Here is a 20,159-nt window from a genome sequence, read left to right as displayed (position 1 = left end):
GGTGTAAATATGCATGGCAGCCAGCATGGCAACATAATGTACTGTATACCATGTAGCATAGTGGCGGGACATAAAGACACGGTCCAGAGCGTCACAGCATACCACTTATTGCATGGTTAACTATTAAACTTTTCCAACTACCATAGGAAAGGTCCACGAGAAATAAGATTTAGAAAGCTGTATCAACCACAGATACTGAAATTATTATTGTATCTCAAAGTCCAGTAACTGACCAAGGGGCGGAAGTGATGTGATAGCAGAGGAATCAAACTTTAAATGGGGAGGGAACAATATTAAACATTACAAAGGAGGGACATTTCATTACAAAAATATTGCTCATACACTTTTACATAATGTCAGGTAGATTGTTTTTTCCTTCAAGAAAGCAATCCACAAGGTTATCTTATGTTTCAACAATCATCTGCCAGTTGTGGTTTATTGACCACAAATACTGCATCAACAGTGATGTGACAAGTCGCATTAAAGCATGCAGTTTCTCTGCCTGACAAAAGAAAGAAAAAAATCAGTTCTTCTTGGTCCTGGGGTTATTGGTATTGAAGATACTGATCCCATGGGATCTGACTCCAACAGCTTCTGCAGTCACACCCGGCTGCTGCAGCACTTTGTCCAGAGTTGTTTTCTTTATGGCAGCTGGGGAGATCTTCTCTTGGTCAGCCAAAAACTGAAGTTCCCTTTTTAGATAAGGGCAAGGACACAGAGACATTTTTACATAGTAGCATGCAACATACATATTTAGCAGAACATAGTGTAGTAGCGTAATAATAATCTCATCACTAGGTAATTAGCAACTTAAAGAAGGGCATCATTAAAATTATTTGCACATGGCTCCATCTACTGCCTGAATTATGAACTTCAAAGATCACCCTTTGGCTACTTATGCATGACAATTAACTTAAAAGCATTTCTTGTGCATCTCTATGACAGGGAATATGATTTGTTAGTTTGTTTGTCTCACATTTTTTTCTTATCAACCTACCTAGTCCTCACACAGGAGGCCTCCACAGCATTAATAAGGAGGCTGCGGAAACCACCACTCTCCATAACATGTAGGGCGTGGATGGTGGCGCCCCCTGGTGAACACACATTGTCCTTGAGCTGGCCAGGGTGCTGCTCTGAGTCCAACAGCATGCGAGCTGCCCCCTTTGAGGAAATACAAAGGGAGACCCACATCAGTCCAACACAGCACTGATTATGTCATAAACAACAGTGTTTTTTCCCAGATATGGTTTATTCAGACTGTGTCATGAACAAACCAAGGCTGCAGTTCACATCTGGCAGAACAGTATTAGAATGTATTTATTTTTCAGTGACAGAGCACATTAATCAACATTAGAATTAAAATGTGCCCGAGTGAGTTGAGAGTGACTAATTTTGGTCTGCATTTCTTTGTAAAATATCCTGCATGAAAATAAAATAGATTACATTTGAACCACCAGGACCAACAGTAAAACAATACAATTGAAAACCAAAAAACAATCATCAGAGCAAAGCCAGAAAACGCACACATGTAATATTTGTTTAAAAGATTATGGCCATACCAGCAGGGCTTGCGCTCCAAGGCGTACAGCCAGTCTCCTGGGTAGGCCCATTTTCACTCCACCATCAGCAAGAGCATCTACCGCTGTGAAAGCCTGCAAGGCCACAATCATCAAAATGAGGGAAAACAATCCAAAAGGCTAATTTTTCACAACTGCTACAGGGAAGACAGTATATCCAAAACACACTGGATATTATACAATTAACTCACGTAAGCCGGGCCACTGCCGCTGAGGCCAGTAACAGCATCGATTTGGTCCTCTTCCACCTCAATGCAGTATCCTACACTGGCCATCAGCTGCTCCAGAAGCTTTCCATCCTCCACCTCTGCATGGGTTCCTGTCGCATACACAGTGGCCCCCTCACGCACCACCACTGGAGTGTTGGTCATGCAGCGCATCACTTTTGGAGCAGCGCGGTACTGCTGCAGCTTCTGTAAGGGGGTAGCAATGCACTATTTCATGGACTGAATAAACAAACTGAATAAACAAGAACTGACAAAACTGGGCCTACTTGCATTCAAAACCTTAAAAGGATAAATTCCAAATGTTTCAAGCCAGTCTTAAAACTATAATCACATGCCAAGAATTCCCTCTTTGTGTTCCCCCATGTGTGTGTTTTTTTGCAGCTGAATAGTAACACAAAGAATTAAATTTGCACTATAAAGATGGTAACTTTGCAAGATACTGACTTGATTTGACTAACACAGACTGCTGAAGGCTCATATTAACTTAGATAAACTTTGGGAAACATTTTTGCATGAAGCAATGACTGTGGATTCTGTCCCCCATCTCTTACACTGGAGGCACAATTGCAAGGGATCTTTTAATGGCCAGTATGAACAGGAGGATTGATTAAAGCAGGCAAAAACTGTACTGAACATAGGGGCATGTGAGTATTGTTTTAAGATGGACTTGAAAAATAAATTCAAATAAGCAAACATGCATTAAAATTCATATATCAAATATACTATCAGTTGATGCTGCTTTCAAAATACAATATAACATTTAAGATTAAACAATATAACTTTATATTTTGGCTTTTAATAAAAGAAAATGCATGGGTGGTTCAAGTGCATGCAGCTAGCCAATGTCATGTTATGACATATGACTATTCTGCCGGAGGGTCTGCTGAGATCAGACCATAAAAATACAGAGAGAGTATTGTGTAGCAGTGTGTTCCTAATAGCCAAGAGGCTGGACTTATTTAATAAAAACATGAATTTTACCAACATTATCCATCATCTAGATCTGGGAGATACATATCAATGTGATGTTAATGTGAAACTGGAAATCATCAAGGTTTTCAATTATCATAATGTTATTTAAATCATGTGTTTTGCTGGTCTTAAAGGCATCTGGGCATCATATCCACATTACTCACCCTTACTTACCTTCAGGTTAAATCTTGTGCATGCACTAACTGTCTTATAATGTCCAATGATTAAGGATAGAGTGATAAAAAGATATTTGAGCATGTCAATTTTCTCAGCTCTGATATTAACAATGACATGACTTGCCTTCTCTATGGAGCTGATGGTGACACCTGCCGCACAGGACACAATCAGGTGGCGATCTTCAATGTCTGATCCAATCTCATCCAGTACAAAAGGAATGATGTGGGGCTTCACAGCCAGGAAGAGCACATCACATCTGCTCACTGCCTCTTTGTTGCTGGTGGTGAAATTCACACCCAATTTCTGCACAAATAACATGTCTTTTGGTATTTCATTGGACATAAGTATACATGTGAATTTGTTCTGTGATGATCACCAAAAGCATGAACAAATAAATTTATACTGAATTAAAGAGAGTTACTTATGTAACAGACATCATTAACATACATCCCTAATAGATTACCCACCCGCAGTCCCTGTACTGTTGGGAGATCAGTGTCTGGGGAACTAGCTGTGATTCTGTGGGCGGCAATCACGCCTTGAACGAGAAAAATGTCCAGAAATCATTTCAGTGTCTGATTGCAATCAACAGACATCAACACCGCGTCAAATCTGAATAATACATATGCAGAAAAGCATGATTCAAAACTCACCTGCAGCTGTGAAGCCTCTCGCCAGAGCGTAGGCCACCTGGCCCGCTCCTATGAAGCCCACACTCATTCTACCTGTGCGTGTGTAAAGTTGAAAACACAAACTTTAGCAGCGATGAATGCATTTCATCTCATCAAAGATACACGGTTTGCTAAGTCTAACAACCGACGTGAAGCTTGTAGCTCTGTGTATCTTGTGCTACGGTAGTAAACAAACTCTAACTTCCTTATTAAACGAAGTGATATTTCTGAACACACGGTGGCAGCAGCCATATTAATGACAGTAAACATTTTTGTAGAGAAATAAACTTACTAAAATACAGAAAAATCACGAAGTGCACCTGCTGTCCAACCAATTCAGCGACCGCCCGACAGAAACACCTGAAATTACAACACAGTTAACGTGGCTGTTCTGTCTCGCGCTGTACCTTACAGCATCGGTGGAGAGAAATTTGACTGACAAGCGAGAAAGCCAATGAATTTGCATGTTTAGCCAACACGCAACGCGTTTGACCAATCACCGCGGTTAAAGCGATAAGTGTGGGCTGGGCTCTGTAAAGCTGAGAAGCCAGTTGCATCAGGTAATGCCGCGGGGTAGAAAAGTTGGTCAGGATGGCAGCGCTTTACTATCATCTGCTGGTGGAAAGCTTAAAAGGCATGGAAACGACAGTAAACTAAGAATGGAGACCGACTTGTTATCCTGACCTAGAAAGCTAGTGGGAGGCAACGTATAGCCTAGTTAACAGCCAGAGGTAAGTAGCCTATGTTTTTTTCTTCAGTGCTCCCTATTTCTTTATCTTTTTCATTCATGTCAGTCTCGTGCACCTGACATTGAGCCTAAGCTGTTAAAGTATTCATTCGTGTGGGTGTAAAGCTTTGATAAAGGTTTGAAAAAGTTGCGTGTTTGGTATGGAGCCTCAGTAATATGGCTTCCCTCATCCAGCCCTCAAAACAAAAAAACAAAAAAAAAAAGAGTTTTCAGGAAAAAAATTGTTTTCACAACACCGTGCAGCTTTAATAGATTTATAAATTACTCTAGGACAAAATAAATTATTGGAATTTGGTGTTAATTTAATTTAATCATGCTATGAACCACATGTATTCATTTTTCAACAATCAGCATAACCCTTTTAAATTTTGGTTTAAAAACCAAGCCAATTCACAAAGGAGATTTCTGGTTTCTCATTGTCTAACATGAGGGTCTTCTGTCTTCTGAAAGTTGAAAGTAAAGGTTTACATTCCCTTTAAGACCTTCTTCGTGTAGAGCAAAGAAGAAGACCAACAAAACTTAGGACTTGATATTTTAATAAACATGGAACATATCAGAAACATAGCAAAAGAAGTACCACACTGCATGATTGTCCTTATCCAAAATAATAAAATTGATACTGTTGTCAAAATTTTGCCTTCAAAAAAACGTTCATGTATCAGATACATTTAACATTCAGCGATTAGCAGGAGAGGCCTAATAAGCGAGAACATGTGACCTTACATATTTGAGGAATATGATTACAACACACCAAAATGGCTATAAAGTCAAAACCAGAAGCTACATTCAGTGCATACTGTAAATATAACATATACTATGCATATTTTCATCCTATTTAGCATTTAAATACAATTAAGTAAATGGCTAAAGTCTTTGTAAGACTGAGGGTGTCTATCTGACATGGCACTGCTCTGATAGTCTAAACATTATCACACACTCGTATTGGTCCGTCTTGTTTGAGACGACCAAAGGCACTTGGAGAGGAGGGATGTATTTGGTGCTGAGATGGACTTTTTTTTTTTTTTTATCCCAGAGTCCTCTGTGGACAAAGCTGCTGAAATCAGCTCAATAGTGCACCTGGCATTCTCTTCCCGGTAGGTCACTGTAGAACTGGAGAAAAGCCTTTTTTCAAGTTTTGTAGCTGTATCATGGGTAATACTGTCAGTTTTGCTACCTAGCAGAGAGGCTTAATACGAAAATAATACTGAATACTGATAGTAAAAATTGTTAGACATACATAACACCATAAATTCATGGATTCAAGGGAATGAGTCCTTCACAGAGACCTGACTGTGGAGGGCATTTTGAATGCTCAAACCTTCTTCATTAGTGTCTGAGGCTCAATAGCCCTGAGGGGGTAACAGTTTTCAGACAGCAGAACTGGAGACGAAGCGAATCCTCTGGGAGTAAACCAGATCAATAAAATATAAGATTAGGTTGACATTGGTGAACACTGCCACCACCAGCTTACTGTCCCAGGGACATTCTCCACGTGGGCAGTCTTCAGGACGAGTAGTGGTGCCGTATTTCTTATCAAAGCTGAAGATGGGCCAGATCAGTGCAGTACTGAGGTAGAGGATCACAGCAAAGAAGGTGTAGACAACTACAAACCGGTCAAAGGGGAACCGCAGGGCAGAGGTCCTTCCAGAAACTGTCAGTATGACCACGATGACGGTCACAGAGAAGCAGAGGCTGTACACCACTACACAGTACTGGGTAGCAATGTAGAGGTTGTACTCACTGTCATTGGCCAGGGCCCCAAAAATGATGCAGGCCACAAAACCCTGGACCACCTTGAGTAGACCAGACACAGTGGCCATATAACCCACCACAGCCCCCGGTTTGGCTCGAGTTAGGAACACCTCAGTTCCGTAAGGGAAACAGCAGACGCAGGAGCAGACGGTGACAGCAATACGGTACATTTGGACCTCACAGCTATCATCGGGGCACTCCGTCTGGAGGAAGTAAACGGGGTAGACCACAGAGGCGGTGATGTACATGAGGGTCGCCAGCATGGCAAAGGCCACGGTGAAGTTATCCCAGGAAATGGGCATGCACGTGTAAAGCCGCGTAATGTCCAACGTGAAGACGACCAGCGTCACGGCAAAGCAGAAGCACCACACAAACATGCAGAAGGTTCCGTAGGTGGCACTGTAGCCTGCACTGTGGGACACAAGGGCCATTATGGTGCAGCCAAGTAACAGCTGGCACATTCGGGCTGCACCTAAAGGCGACAACACAGCATCTTTGTTGAGGTAGTGTCCTCCATGAGGATCCATGGTGTGTGTTCTTTCCCAGAAACAGCTGTTTTTCTTGGTGAGATTCTCGACGTCCCGTTCTCCGCCTTGGCGTCCTTGTGGCCTACTTCTTTCTCTCCCTCGTCACGGACCTCACCCTTTCCTTGGTTGCCTGGCGCCCACTGCTGTAGGAAGAGTCCTTAATTACAAATGTCTGTAATTTTTCCCTGAACTTGCTTTGTAATTACAGCTCTGTGCTTATGTTACATTTATATACTATTATGTAGATGTTTGTTCAGTAGTTTGTAATCGTAAAGGACATTTAGTTACATCTTAGAAAAAAATATCTTTTTGATTGACAAGCTGTTATAAGCTAATGTCACAACTTGGCTGCACAACTATACATATAGCATACATTTTCTATAAATTCTATAACAGTGGTATCTGTCCTTTTTGTAGTGTTTTTTAAATATTTTAGAGAATGAATGTATGATCCTGGTCTTACTTAAGGCTGTAGTGTACGTCCTCAGAAATCTTGGGTTTCCACTTGCTTGCTCTTCAATCACCAAGCTGTCCAGTGTATCAAAAGTTCAAAGTGAAGCGTCCGAAAAGCTTTCTTCTGTAAGTCACATTCAGAGATCAATCTTCCGACAATAGCCCTCAGTGGCAAACAGGTGGACCACTTTGTTGTCCTGTCAGTCAAGTCCCATTACTCCATGATTCGGTCCTTGCAGTTTCTTCACTGTGGGCCCTGAACTGCCTGTAAAAATTACTCAAACTGTTGGCGCTGTGTCTTGCTCTTTGTCTGGCTGTTTCTGTCTGCTTTTGCCTGTTGGATTTGATCTCCCACTTCTTCTTGCTCACACAAACACACACCCTCTCCCTCCTATGTGTCCTGCATGTGTCTGTGTGTGTGTGTCAGCGTGCACTCGGCAGATTGCTAGGGGTGGCTGTTTAAATGAAAGTTTGTGCCGAGCCCAGGGTTACAGGCCTCGCCAGGTCTATAAATAGGGGGTCTATATTCCACAGAGGGGTGGGAGGCTACATGTGGCAGGCAGCATGGGAGTCGTATTTCTAGGGTGCACCCAGAGAGGCTGAGTCAGAGCTCCCTCAGTAAGAAACTGGCATTTATACACAGTGTAATGACAGGGAGGGAGGCTAAGACTCCCATTAGAGACAGAAATTACATACAGGTCCAGAAGGATGATTATACACATGTGATGACAGATTTGAGCTAAGCATGTGAGAGGGAAGTGGAAATGGATTAGCAGTTTCTTAAAATACTTTAACCTGTGATATTAGTTTGCAGTAATGTTTGATTTACAGTGTGCAAGGTGATTCTTACAGAAAACCACCAACTAAAAAAGTTTTTTAAGTCGTGTCAAATGGTGCACAAGTCAGAGAACGATGCATTTTTAAATCCCATGCAATGTATTATTGTAAAAACCATTATGAAAAAATATACAGAAAAATGGAAGAGGTAAGTGAAATAAGAAATGTTTCTAGCGTTGTATTTTTTTGGAGATTCACTACTGATTACTCTTACTAATTAGATAGTTTAATTGGGCTGTTGTAGATAGCGTTTAATTATGATTACAATCAGGCACTGTCTGTATGTTATGTAATATGTAATAGGTACTCTGACAGTTTTACTCATCAAATTCTGTTTACCCATCTTTGGGTGTACTCCATAGAAGAAAATAGTTGTATAAAGTCCTTTGTAGCTACGGACCTGAAGTTTGAAGATGAAAAAAATCTAGGGGTGTGGTGTTAGAAAGAAAGGAGCTCACTAGACCTCTGTGGCCTGCTCTCCATCTCTGCTTGAGGCTAGTTCCTAGAGGGTACATTAGCCCCAAGCAGTCAGGGGTCAAGTTGCCTTGTGGGTAATGTATGTGCCAGATTTTGACAGGGAAGAAGAAGTCATGGAATAATAAAGTCGATATATAGTCTGACAATGTTAAATGAGTGCAGTGCTAAATTGGTGGTGTACTCTTTTAACGATCCAGTGCTCTAGCTGTGAATTAGCCCCAATATTGCTTTAATGTTGGTTTTCTGGATATAAGATCTCAGTCCCTGTTCAATACAAGAAACTCATTATTAAATTGCCTGACGGTACACAGATTTGGCTGTGGTTTAGCAGGTAGACCAGATTGTGCACTAATCACAGAATTAGTGGTTCAATATCTGGCCTTTCCTGACCCTGAATTGGTTCAGATAGATAGGCCATTGATGTGTGAGTGTACATGTGAATGGGTGATTGAAATACAAACTGCTCAAGCGCATTGGATAAATAACTGCAGTCAGTTTATCATAAACAAGGCTGAATAAGGGTCACAGCATAAGAAAGTGACCATTTAAACAGTGCAGAGAGGACTTGCCTTAGCTCGTGAATGTACGTATGACCTTTGGTGCTGCAAAAATATATTGTAGACGGGTTGTTTTAATTTTGAGATTATCATTTCATCAGGTCATTCCCTATTAGTCATGGGTCATTTTCAATCAAATGAAAAGTCAGAAATTTTTCAATTCACTTTAACTATTCTGAGATATTTTCTTATTTTAGGGGATTGACTGCATTGATTAAGATTTTTAACAGAAACTGCTAAAATATAAGGTGTTGAAAATTCTTTGACTGTCACTATGTGCACACTAAGCCTCATATGTATTATCAGATATGTCAAAATAGTGACAAACTGAGTTTGGAGCCTGAGGGAACTGTTGACCTTACCTCCTGCTGAAGGACACTGTGGTTATAAAATGGGAATGAGAATTGTGAAAATAGTACTGCTATACTACCACTACTGCTGCTAATGAGAGCAATAATAGTAATAAGTGCCATCATAACAATAATAACAAGACTGCACAGTAATATTTACCTTGTAGTATATGTATGTATGTATTCTCTTTAAGGTCTGATACAAAGACATGCAATCAACACAAAGAGAGAAACCAGCAATGTATTTACAATTTACAAAGAATCACTTCTCTGTGAAAATAGCACTTATAAATATGATTTACATAACAAAATAAATATGTAAATTACCAATGTAGCTTGAGTTTTTTTCTGTTAAAAAATATGTTACAGAATAAAATTACAATTAGTAATACCTTTCCTTCTCTGGTGTAATGCGAAATAGAGGTCCTTTAAAAACATCATTTATAAAGACATCATTACATACAACATTGTCATTATATTAAAAAGTGATCTCTATTATGAAATATAAGAAGGGAGTTGCAATAATGAACACTTGAAAGAACCTATACAAATACTCAAAAAAATATACAATACACAATATTTGTCTCCCTTTAAATGTTCATTGCATTGACTTGAGGACTGCCAAACTACTGAGGTGACCTAACATGAATGTGTACCCTTCGATCGGGTTCAAACAGTCTTCTTGTGATGATGTGGCCTGTGAAAAAGAGGTATAGACTAGATGTAATGGCACTGTGGTGTGTGGGTAGATACCAATAGACCTTGAGAAGTGTTTCCAGGTCGACTTTAGCACCACTATCAGTTTCAGAACTTGACGACTGAAAGAACCGGACATCGAGGCATTTTCGCAGCTGTCAAGCCACATAGATTCCAACACTGTCAAGAATGAGAGGGACCTTTTCTGTTATCCCGTGATAATCACAACAATAATTTAAAGTGTGGAGCATTCTCTGTCTTTTCTCATACTATTTTTTTTTTTTGATTACTTTCATTAGCTAGAAATAATATCCAATAAGAGTGTGTTAAGTTGATTATTAGGAATATTAGTGTCACTTGTCTCTCTCTGTAAGTCTTGCCATTGCTTTAGAGGTAAATACAAAATTTTCTTCCTGATCCAGTGCTTTTTTCAACTCATCATACGTCCCTGTTTTGTGATGTTTGTAGAACCCAACTATAAAACTGTGTGAACAAAGTTATATCCTTATATACTCTGTAGTGACTACTTAACAAAGACAGCATCCTTAAGTCATTGTCGTGTTTTTTTTTTAGCAATGACTAAATATAATCTATATGGAAGGATGAAAATAATATAAAAAAGAAACCATCAATGAGTATCCTTAAAACTGGATTACATTCGTGATATTTTTTTCTTTTACAAAGCAAAAGATAATTTAAATGGAGAGTAGCAGAGAGTTGTGCCTTGTCGTGGTGGCATGTTGCCCCTTTACCTGTCAACCAGTACTGTGAAGAAAGGGATTGTGGGACAAAATCTAAGCCCCTTTGTATGACTGAGGTTTGGACTAACGTAAACAGGAGGTCAGAGGGGAATAGACCATAGGTAGAATGGGTTGTGAAGGTGGATGGGTACTTGGAGGTATCAGGCGTGGGAGACTGGTCAGAGAAGACCAGACAACCCTGCTTGGGCTTAGCTTGGAGATACTGAGCATATGTGTGTCCCTTTAGCTGCCGCTGCTGAGCATGCCCAGTAGCTTGCTGGGGTCCATGCCCTGCTGCTGGGCCATCTTCTGCACGTCGAAGCCCATGTGCATGAGGAACTGGATGACGTTCATTTCTTGCCCCGTGAACTGGTCTCGGATGGTTGGGCAGGTGGGGTTGCAGTGTGGCCATGGGCAACTGTCAATCAAATGTACTGGACAGCCCTTGGGCGGAGCTTTGTTGTTCCTGTTGTCGTGGAGGCTCCGGTCCCAGCAGTGCAGCGCTCGGGGCAAGGAAGTGCCCTTGACCTGCACATCAATCCAGTAACTAGAATACAACACAAGGGGGTGCTGTCAGCTCATGGGTAGAACATCCTAAGTGCAGAGTTTCATGTCCCTTGACAATTATACACTGGAGAGGGACGTGTGAAAATTGAATCATACTTACTTTCTGGTGATAACTTCATGAGATAGGCAGGCTGGAGCAAACATAGCCCTGAAAATAGAGAAAAAAAACACAAATTAATTTGAATCCACACGGTAATCCTGCTCAAATTATCTTCTAAAAACACAGACTTAACTACTAAACTAAACTTACGGGACATCTTTGAGTGTGTTCCTGAGCTCTATGCCCAGATTTTGGATGTAGCGCCACTGGCCTTCCTGCACAGGCTGGCCTGTTAGCTGGATGTTGTCCACTGTCAACTGGGCCTCATCAAAGAGCCACTGGACCACAAACACGGGGCCTACACAGAGCAAATGGAAGATTAATATGAGATGATGCTCCGTCGAGTATATTATAGTATATTAACATAGACATGTGACACTCAGATTATTTGGACTTGTACAGATATGTTGTACATTTTACCGAATGAGACTCCAAACTCACTTTTTATTGATGGGAATACTCTGTATCCAAAGAAACAGTTCCACTCTTCCCCTTGATGGGTCTGCCTGCACCTCTCTGGCACTACTCCTCCCCAGTACCTGACAGGGCAGGTAAAAAAAAGTACATGATGTCTATACCAGCGACCTGATGATCTCATCAGCTGACTAAAAAACTACTACTACCATCTCACAAAATCTTGACTTAAAACATTTTACAATAATACTCATTGGGTCCCTTACTTGATGCCTCTCTTGATGGTCTCAGTTGGAGCACAGCTGACAGTGTCCACACAGTCTGTGCAGTGGTACTGCTTGTTGTCCAGGAACCAGCCAGAATCAGACAGACCTCGCACTTGTATTCCAGTGTGTCCCAGTCCCTCTAGTAGCTCTGCCACGCGGTCCACATTCAGCAGGACCCCAGTACCACCGGCACTGCACACAGAAATATGATATTTTCATACTGGTACCTATACAGGAATAGGAATGAAATGTAGAGGATTTTGAATTCCCATACTGACATGTGAACATACCTGCTTCCTGCTAATAGGAGGACCTTGGCGTTGTCCAGACCTTTGTTCAGCAGGTCCTTCACAACTTCCTGAATAATCAGTGAGCCCATGAAGGCATAGCCATCTACACACAAGACAGAGGGAGTGGAACTGTAAAATAGCTCTCAGCACTCAGAATAGTTATGATTTTGATCTTTCATTCATGTCTTACTTTGCTCCGTTTTGGCTGTAGCGCCACTCCACACGTCGCTGGAGCAGTATGGGATGAACCTGCACAACCAAAGTAAAGTTAAAGTTATCACCGGGTGATTAAAAATTGAGCCTCAATAAAATGCACAAACTCGAGTCAACTTACACCATGTTGGCATTCCACCAGTGAGGGTTTTCCTCAGGCAGCGGAGACAGGATCCCCGTGCCTACAGAGACAGATCGACATGTATGATTAGCCGTCCTGGCACTCCCAGACACATCCTCTTCTTCCTCATCATCATTACCATGTGGATTACAGTTATTACAGTGCAATGAGAGAGAGAGAGAGAGAGAGAGAGAGAGGCGTCTCTGTTCCTACAGTAGTGGGTGCCAGGTAGCCCCACACCGCAGCTATGTGACCGGGTAATACTGCAGATGAGCAGAGATACATCCGATCCTTTTAATTACTGAGACATTACAGTGGGATCAGGGTGCAATTTTTTCACCATGTGAGGGGGGTCAGGATTTGCTACAGGGAACAGGTGCAGTAACAGTGGTGCGGACGGGAGCGTAGCGAACTATTCACACTTGCTGAGGCTGACCTGTTTTAGTCTGGGGCCACTTGGAAGAGCTCATCAATCTCCTCATGGTCTCATATCGGCTATCACAGTTCTCCTTGTTGAAGCAGTACCAGCCACCTGAACATAAATACAGAGAAAAAGACAACATAGATCATTTCTCACACAACTTGTCTACAGTTATTCATTAGTCTTAACTTGGGAATGAGACTAAATGAAATTAGTTCTCAATACTGACCCTCTAAGAATATCAACCACCGTCTGCTGCCTCTCGATTCTTTCAGGTAGTACCTGTAAAAGACCAAACAATGTAAAATCAACACAATGTATTTGGAGTGTGAATTAAACACATGTAAGAACAATAACATAACAATATATCTAAATAACAGAGATACAGCCACAGTCCACAATATTGATTAGTTTATTTTCTTATTCAGGGAGAGAAAGATGAGATAAACACTGAAACGTAATACCCTCCCTCTTTCTACCATCAGTGATGGTATCTTGGCGTGAAACAAAAACATACATGACTTCATCATTTTCACCTAAACAAGGATGTCCTGTTGTTGATTGCTATCTCAAAAAGGTGAGAGAAAAAAACGCAATGCCGTCAACAATAATTCAGTGGGTACACGGTGGAGAACAATGAGGTTGTGTGTATATTCTGCATTTAGGAAACTGTTCTAGTGATCAGGCAGGAGATAGACACCATCCTGTCCCCCATCCTGTTTGTACTGTAAATGCCAGTAGATGGTATTCCTTGTGTTTAATGTAGCAAGAATAGGTAATGTACCATCATGATCTCTTGGCTCTGAGCTCATCACTCCTCTGCATTGTTCTACAGTTAAGATTTGATAAGAGGAATAACATAACTTCATTTTGGCTTTTGGAGACATCCACACACACGCACACACACACACACACTCTTTCTGTTGTGTAGGACCCATATGTGCCCAGGATAATACCCCTTAAATACACTGTGGGTAAGATAAAGTGAATTTTTTGTGCCAGTTGGACTGAAAAGAAGTTAATGAATGGTAGAATATATAAGATTTGCTGTATGCTGTATGTTGTCAGCCCAGAAGAGGGCAATGCTATCTTGATTCTCCCACACTACAGGACAAGCATCATCTATTTTTCAACCAGATTTTTAGTCAATATCAACATCAGGAAAAAAAATCCCCGCAGAGTTTTTTCATTAAACATTTCTGGTGTGTAAAGCAACAGCAACAAGGCGCTCCAAATGTGACGCTGAGAAAGTTTTTTATTTATTTATTTTTTATTCAGTAATTATTCATCTGACTTTACCAGTGACTACACTCAAGAGATTGCCAAAAATATTTCAGTGATTTTTAAAGAAAACAGACTTGGCTGAAGCGCTGGACTGTTTTCTCAGACACTGAATCACACTTTGGCTGCAGTCAGTGTCTTGTACTATTATTGTGAGCCACAGTCAGTGATGTAGGCTGAGGACCGTACACTTTACTTACTACTTCCAAACAACAAAGTGAAGGCGGGTTTGGCAAGGCAAGCAAGCCAAGAGGGAAAGGCGCTGCATCAACCCACTCACTCTAACAAGTGCAACTCCAGAAGATGAATCACACAGTTCCACCTTCCCGTCCAGTGAATGAGGTTTTTTTTTTTTTTTTTAATTATTATTATGTTGTGTGCTTGTTTGTCTGTAACTGTGACAATACCCCTCTGGAAAATACTGTTAGTAGCTGATGGATTAGTATCTCAACTGGAAACAGCCACAGTGGTGAATGAAACGGCCATCTGCCAGTAACTGTCCCCCTGTGCTCGTCCTCATACTGCGTCTCTAAAAAGCCAAGAGCTTTACCGCACTAACGGACGGCTCTCTTTACCAGGCACTCTGGGGGGTTTAACAGGAATTAGACAGGATGCTAAATCCATAAAGAGACATGTATATCAAAACCCATTTCACTCAAGTCTGGCCATCACTGAACTGGTCCCAGATGAGCTCCTATGCACAATGGCATCAAAGCTTCCCGATATGGTACAATCAGTGTTTACAGTAAAGCATGGCAATAAACACATGAAACAGTGCTTTTAAATATGGCTATATTACTTGTAATTCAGGGCCATGCAATTTTATTACAGTTCTTTCATTGTGGTACAAAACTTGTATGTTGACAGTTTGAGACAAGTGAAATCCACTGTCCTCAGGCCATGGCTCTTAGAGATAATTATGCAAAGGCCTGTATGAATATGAAAAATTACACCTTGTACACCTGCCTTTTATCTGAGTCATCCCTGCCTGCCATAACTCAGTTATCAGTATTATTTACTTAAGAATTAGTTTAATCCACAATTTGATTCCCTGCTACCAAATGGAACATGACAGAGTGTCTATATGACTGAGCATTGTTTATGTATTACACAATAGAGGAGACAGTGGGTCTGTCTGATGTTAATGTGCTCTTAGTGCCATGGCTTATCCCTCTTTAGCAGAGAAACCATGCAGGATTTCTTACTGCCAAATGGATTTCTGCTTAACAGCAATGTCAGCTGTGGATGTCATTGCAAACAAATGTTGATCAAGTAGTGATCCATTGTTGTTGTCCCCATTTAAAACCCAATTAGTTACCTACGGTAGCCAAAAGAAGAAAAAAAAATACTATTAAACTGCCGTAAAATCACTGTTCAACAGTTTGGGTGCAATCATCAGAGAGAAAGACAGAGAGAGATGGGCGGGGGTCTGAAAACGTAAATCGAAACTTTTTTCAGAGTAAAGCCTGCATTCTAATTTGAAGCAAAGGAAATGAAGCATAGGCCATGCGGCTATCCGCAAATTTCACGCTTCGCTGACGCAAAGCAGCTGTCTGAACCTGAATCTGTCCTGGAACATTGCTCTGTTTTGAAAACTTTGCCCGTTTATTTTATTTATTTGTTTATTTATTTGTTTAACTCGTAGATTCTTGTTTTACTTTTCACAATATAAATGTTTGCACTGAACGAATTTGGAAAACCTGCAGAAAAACAGCCCGTGTATATTTTTGCGCGCAACCTCCAAACAGGTTTTACAGAAACGAGCACTGCTGTCCTCCGGGCAGATACATGTGGGTTACCTCGGGCAACGGGACGACCAGCAGGACGTGGTGCGCCCTGCTGAAATACTCTTTACGCAAAATAACAATTCCTTCCAGCCCTAGGGTGCACTGCTGCACAGCTGACCCTGCTTTGACCTGTCGGTGATCCAGTCACATGAGGGATCACGATCTATCACACTGTAATGTTACTCTACGTACCCCGCGGGACTTCCGTCGTTACAGGTGACTGACGTGTTCTCCAAAAGGTTCAGCTTCATGTCGTAGTCGAGCTTCTGCGCCGAGCACGGGTACAGGGACTGCGCCAGGTTCTTGACCTGTGTCATGAAGTTATCCATGTTCTCCTCCACGGCGGTGAAATCCAGAGGGAAGCTCTCCGTGGTGTCGACCCGGTCGGCCCGGTACGTGGGAGGAGGTGGTGCGCGCCGCGGTTGCGGGTTGCGGCCGCCTCGGAACCTCCGCGCGCACAGAGCTCCGGACTGCATCAGCACCAGGAGCAGCACTGATGAAACCATTCTGATCGCTGTCATCTTATCCCCCCGGGGTTAGACGTCCTTCCCTCCAAACGCAATGTCTCGTCTCGTCAAGAAAGAAACGACTACTACGCACGGTTTATAAGACGCCACAACACGTGTCGCCCGCTCCCTGAAACGCATAGGTTTAATGTCAACTAAGATCAAAAGTCCTCTCAGATCAGTCACAGTCATCCGTTGATTTCGCTGGATATGCTACAAACTTTTCCAAGAGTACGCCCTACAACTGTTTGCCCATCTATCCAGTGCTACTCAAACGCTACTGGACCAAGCGCACAAGCCTGAACGACAACACTCATGCCATGCTCTTGTATTTTATTCAAACTTTCCCCCCTTGTGCGTCCGTCCAGCCAATCGCAGGAGCGCGGGGCAGGACTCAGGGCATGATCAAGCGTGGCAGGCTTACCCCCCACCCCCCCTCCCTTTTTTTAATTTATAGAAGGGGAGAAAAAAAATGTCCATGCGTTGGTTCTTTTGATCCGCGATGTTTTATTTGATGTGGTGGCTTTTATTGGCCTTGAAATGCCCATTTCCCATTCCAGCGCCAATTTATGAAGTGAGAATACGCATATTGTTACACACTTGCCTGAAAAATCAAGTGTGAGGGGGGAAGAAAACACCAAAACATGATCAAAACTGGCACAGAGTTCCAACAATGTTTGGCCAAGAGAAGAAATTTTCATCTCAAGAGATTTACCCAGTTAAATAAGCAAAACTTATTAGAATTCTTATTTTACTTATTATATTTAATGTAAATTTAAGTATGATATTCATAAGAGAGTATCATCCTCCAGCCTACATTAAAACATTCATACCTCTTTTTCTTCCAGTATTGACTTGTGTTTTCTTAAGTTTTAGAAAAAGGGACTTGGACACTCTTTTTTTTTTTTTTTTTTTTTTTTTTTTTTTTTTTTTTTTTTTAATCCAGATGGGCCTCCAAAGATCAAAGAAACCATCAGTCTTTCTCTCCCACCCCCCCAAACACCCTCCCACCCCTCAGTCTCGCCTCCTCCCTCCCACTTCAGCCTCTTCCAAACTTTCCTGGTCTACTGTATATTTTAAGTCAAGCAGAGCATCCTGATGGGGAGCCAGCTTTTTTAACGCAGGAATGCCTCGTTACGGTTGAAGGAAGGCGTCCCTCGAACAACCTCTCATTTCCGAGGACGCATTTAAGTTAAAGTGTAGGCCTCACAGGAACAAAGGTGATTATTCATCGAGGTGAGATTTGTCTTAGATTGAGCTCATTCTGGCTGTGTGAAGGAGACTGATGCTGTAATTCAAGTCAAATCCAATTCCAATATGCACTCTGTTCTAGTCATTTTTGTTCTATAGTTTATGTGTGCTTCTGAAAGCAACAAGCCACTGCTATACCAGTTTAGGAGGATTTTCCTCAGCCTCAGGTAGCTTATTGATTAATGCTGTTTCTTTAGACATCAATGTTGTTTTTGAAAGAATCGTCTAATAAAAACCATGACGGTTATTCCTTATAAACGGAAAATGGAAGTCTGAATTTAGTCCGACACATTATAAGGTTTGGAAATATTGATAGAAACTCGGCCTGCTTCATGTCCCCTCTCACTGACTGTAGCCCCGTGGTTAATCGGGATGTCGGACTGTTGTGAGCCAGGTAAGATGGATATGAAGTCACCACCAGCAGGACTGATGGTATTCATTGGGAACTTCAAACAGATGCTTGTGTAGATTAAAACATGTGGTAGGGCCCAGGAGGAGAGGCTGTGTCACAGATTTGAGTCTAGTCACTTTGACCCATACCTCCCTGTTTTATCACACGTCATCCCCAAAAATGTAACCCTTAAATCACTCGCAGATGGACGCTGGCCTCTGACACGCTCACTACCGTGAAGGGATGCCTCGGTGGTGTGTGCCGAAACATCCTCTGACCCGAGCGAGTGGCTTGCAGATGATCGAGGAATCTAAACGCGCAGATTCAGAAAGAGAAAGTGAAGGATTCTGTGTTGAAATGACAGTATGAGGATGGAGATGGAGTTTGGAACACTGGTTAGCTTTGCTACTGTTGGTGCACAGTGGTTTGCTCTCTACTGTGCACCTTGTTTGAACTCCCGGGTGCTAAGCCTTTCTGGCTTTCACTAGTAATTCTCTCTCTCTCTTTTTCTTTGCCTCCCATCGTCTGGGTGTAGCGTAGACACAAATTTAACCATGCAAGTCCAAATGTATTAATCCCAGAATTAGGTCATTTGAAAATGACCCAGCTGTTCTGATGGCAGTCCCTCAGAAGTGCCCCCATAGCCCCCCGTAGCCCCCCGCCTCAACTCCAGGCCTCCTGTGAAAGTCAAAGCCTGTCTTTCATCTCCGATCAGTTGCATGTGCCCTCACAGATCCACAGGTTTTACTGCTTAAGTCTGGGCTGGCAGCATTGATCATGTGACCGTTTGCCTGCCTGGCGTTTAGACACATCACAGCCCTGTAAGCGCTCGCTCGTCTGCGCAGCCTGCCAGTTCTGCTCACACATCCCCCGATCGTCCCGTCTCTCCCCCCCTCTCCCGTGCCTGTTAGTTTTGATTTGCACATGCTGTTGTCGAGGGTCCATCCGTGATCATCAAATCCTGCTAGTTGGAACTGTTAGGTCAGGTTACATCAAAGAGATCAGGAGGGATCAGCCTCTTGAAAGGGACAGGCTCTGGCTCACATCATCAGAAACAGGTGGAGGTCCTCATTGGAAGAACAAAGGAGAGATCACCATCTATAAAACTTTTATATTTCATAGAAGAGTTTCCTTAAATTCCTTTAAATTGTCACCCTCTCATATACAGTAAACTACACAGTGCCAGCATTAAAACATATGATATCAGGTTAGGGATTGTTTGACTCAGCTGCAGCACTAAATCCCATGAAGGTCACAACAGCAAAGGCCTGAGACTTAGTGGTATTATGCCACAAAGTGTTTAAGTGTGGAAATCTGCTAAAAGCCAGGACGAAAGGGGAACTGGAAATGTATGGAACACGACTCAGGTGTTATGAATTAGTTGAAAAGATGTTGAAACCCTCAGAAGTTTTGTGTATATTGTGGTAATGACTCTTAATTTCTCCTGTGGCTAACATTTCTCTGCTGATTTTTCAACAAAGCCAGTACCAGACTTTGACGTTTTGTTTGCGAGAGTCATTGTATGGCATTTAAAAAAGAAAACGAATGCTATGTATGCTAATATATAGATTTTTTGATTTCATCAGTATCAGTAACAAGTTGATTTGACTGTAAAGTTAGACAGCTTTGACGTTTGAGGCTACTTCCCCCTGTGAGAACATTTGCAGCTTCAGCTTCTGTTCCGTGTCACCTTGAGGCAAGCCTCCGGAAGCGGGTCCCCTTAATTTCATGTTGAAGCTATTGTTTAAAACCCCAAACAAACGTGTACAGGGCTTTTGGGTGTTAACGCA

At 41.9% G+C, this 20,159-nt stretch overlaps 3 protein-coding genes across 5 annotated transcripts; all 3 read right to left on the bottom strand.

Annotated features, from left to right (window-relative positions):
* Window positions 1–246: 246 nt before the first annotated feature.
* Window positions 247–4,054, bottom strand: pycr1a (pyrroline-5-carboxylate reductase 1a). 2 transcript variants are annotated; one of them, XM_018704740.2, is made up of 8 exons: window positions 3,917–4,054; window positions 3,607–3,678; window positions 3,421–3,491; window positions 3,077–3,256; window positions 1,769–1,990; window positions 1,560–1,652; window positions 998–1,161; window positions 247–692 (listed from the first exon to the last, which is right to left on the bottom strand). In XM_018704740.2, the coding sequence occupies exons 2-8, from the start codon at window positions 3,671–3,673 to the stop codon at window positions 524–526; spliced, it is 966 nt and encodes a 321-aa protein (XP_018560256.1). In that variant the 5' UTR covers window positions 3,674–3,678; window positions 3,917–4,054; the 3' UTR covers window positions 247–523. The 2 variants fall into 2 exon arrangements, with proteins under 2 accessions (XP_018560256.1, XP_018560257.1); XM_018704741.2 differs by having other exon boundaries at window positions 3,945–4,044.
* Window positions 4,055–4,887: 833 nt separating this feature from the next.
* On the bottom strand, window positions 4,888–7,542 carry LOC108902641 (myeloid-associated differentiation marker-like protein 2). Of its 2 annotated transcripts, none has more exons than XM_018704578.2 (2): window positions 7,115–7,542; window positions 4,888–6,794 (listed from the first exon to the last, which is right to left on the bottom strand). In XM_018704578.2, exon 2 carries the CDS (start codon window positions 6,649–6,651, stop codon window positions 5,740–5,742), a length of 912 nt encoding a protein of 303 aa, XP_018560094.1. In that variant the 5' UTR covers window positions 6,652–6,794; window positions 7,115–7,542; the 3' UTR covers window positions 4,888–5,739. The 2 variants fall into 2 exon arrangements, with proteins under 2 accessions (XP_018560094.1, XP_018560095.1); XM_018704579.2 differs by having other exon boundaries at window positions 4,888–6,791.
* A 1,938-nt stretch (window positions 7,543–9,480) lies between these two features.
* On the bottom strand, window positions 9,481–17,068 carry notum1a (notum, palmitoleoyl-protein carboxylesterase a). The gene is made up of 11 exons (XM_018704557.2): window positions 16,414–17,068; window positions 13,383–13,435; window positions 13,169–13,264; window positions 12,733–12,793; window positions 12,589–12,647; window positions 12,399–12,501; window positions 12,109–12,300; window positions 11,870–11,967; window positions 11,579–11,726; window positions 11,429–11,476; window positions 9,481–11,308 (listed from the first exon to the last, which is right to left on the bottom strand). Exons 1-11 carry the CDS (start codon window positions 16,740–16,742, stop codon window positions 11,005–11,007), a joined length of 1,491 nt encoding a protein of 496 aa, XP_018560073.1. The 5' UTR covers window positions 16,743–17,068; the 3' UTR covers window positions 9,481–11,004.
* Between the last annotated feature and the right edge of the window lie 3,091 nt (window positions 17,069–20,159).

This window comes from Lates calcarifer, linkage group LG11, assembly GCF_001640805.2.
Source record: "Lates calcarifer isolate ASB-BC8 linkage group LG11, TLL_Latcal_v3, whole genome shotgun sequence".
In the NCBI taxonomy this organism is placed as follows: Eukaryota; Metazoa; Chordata; class Actinopteri; family Centropomidae; genus Lates; species Lates calcarifer.
The sequence above is the reverse complement of the archived record's forward strand: the minus strand, read 5'-3'. Positions and strand labels throughout refer to the sequence as shown.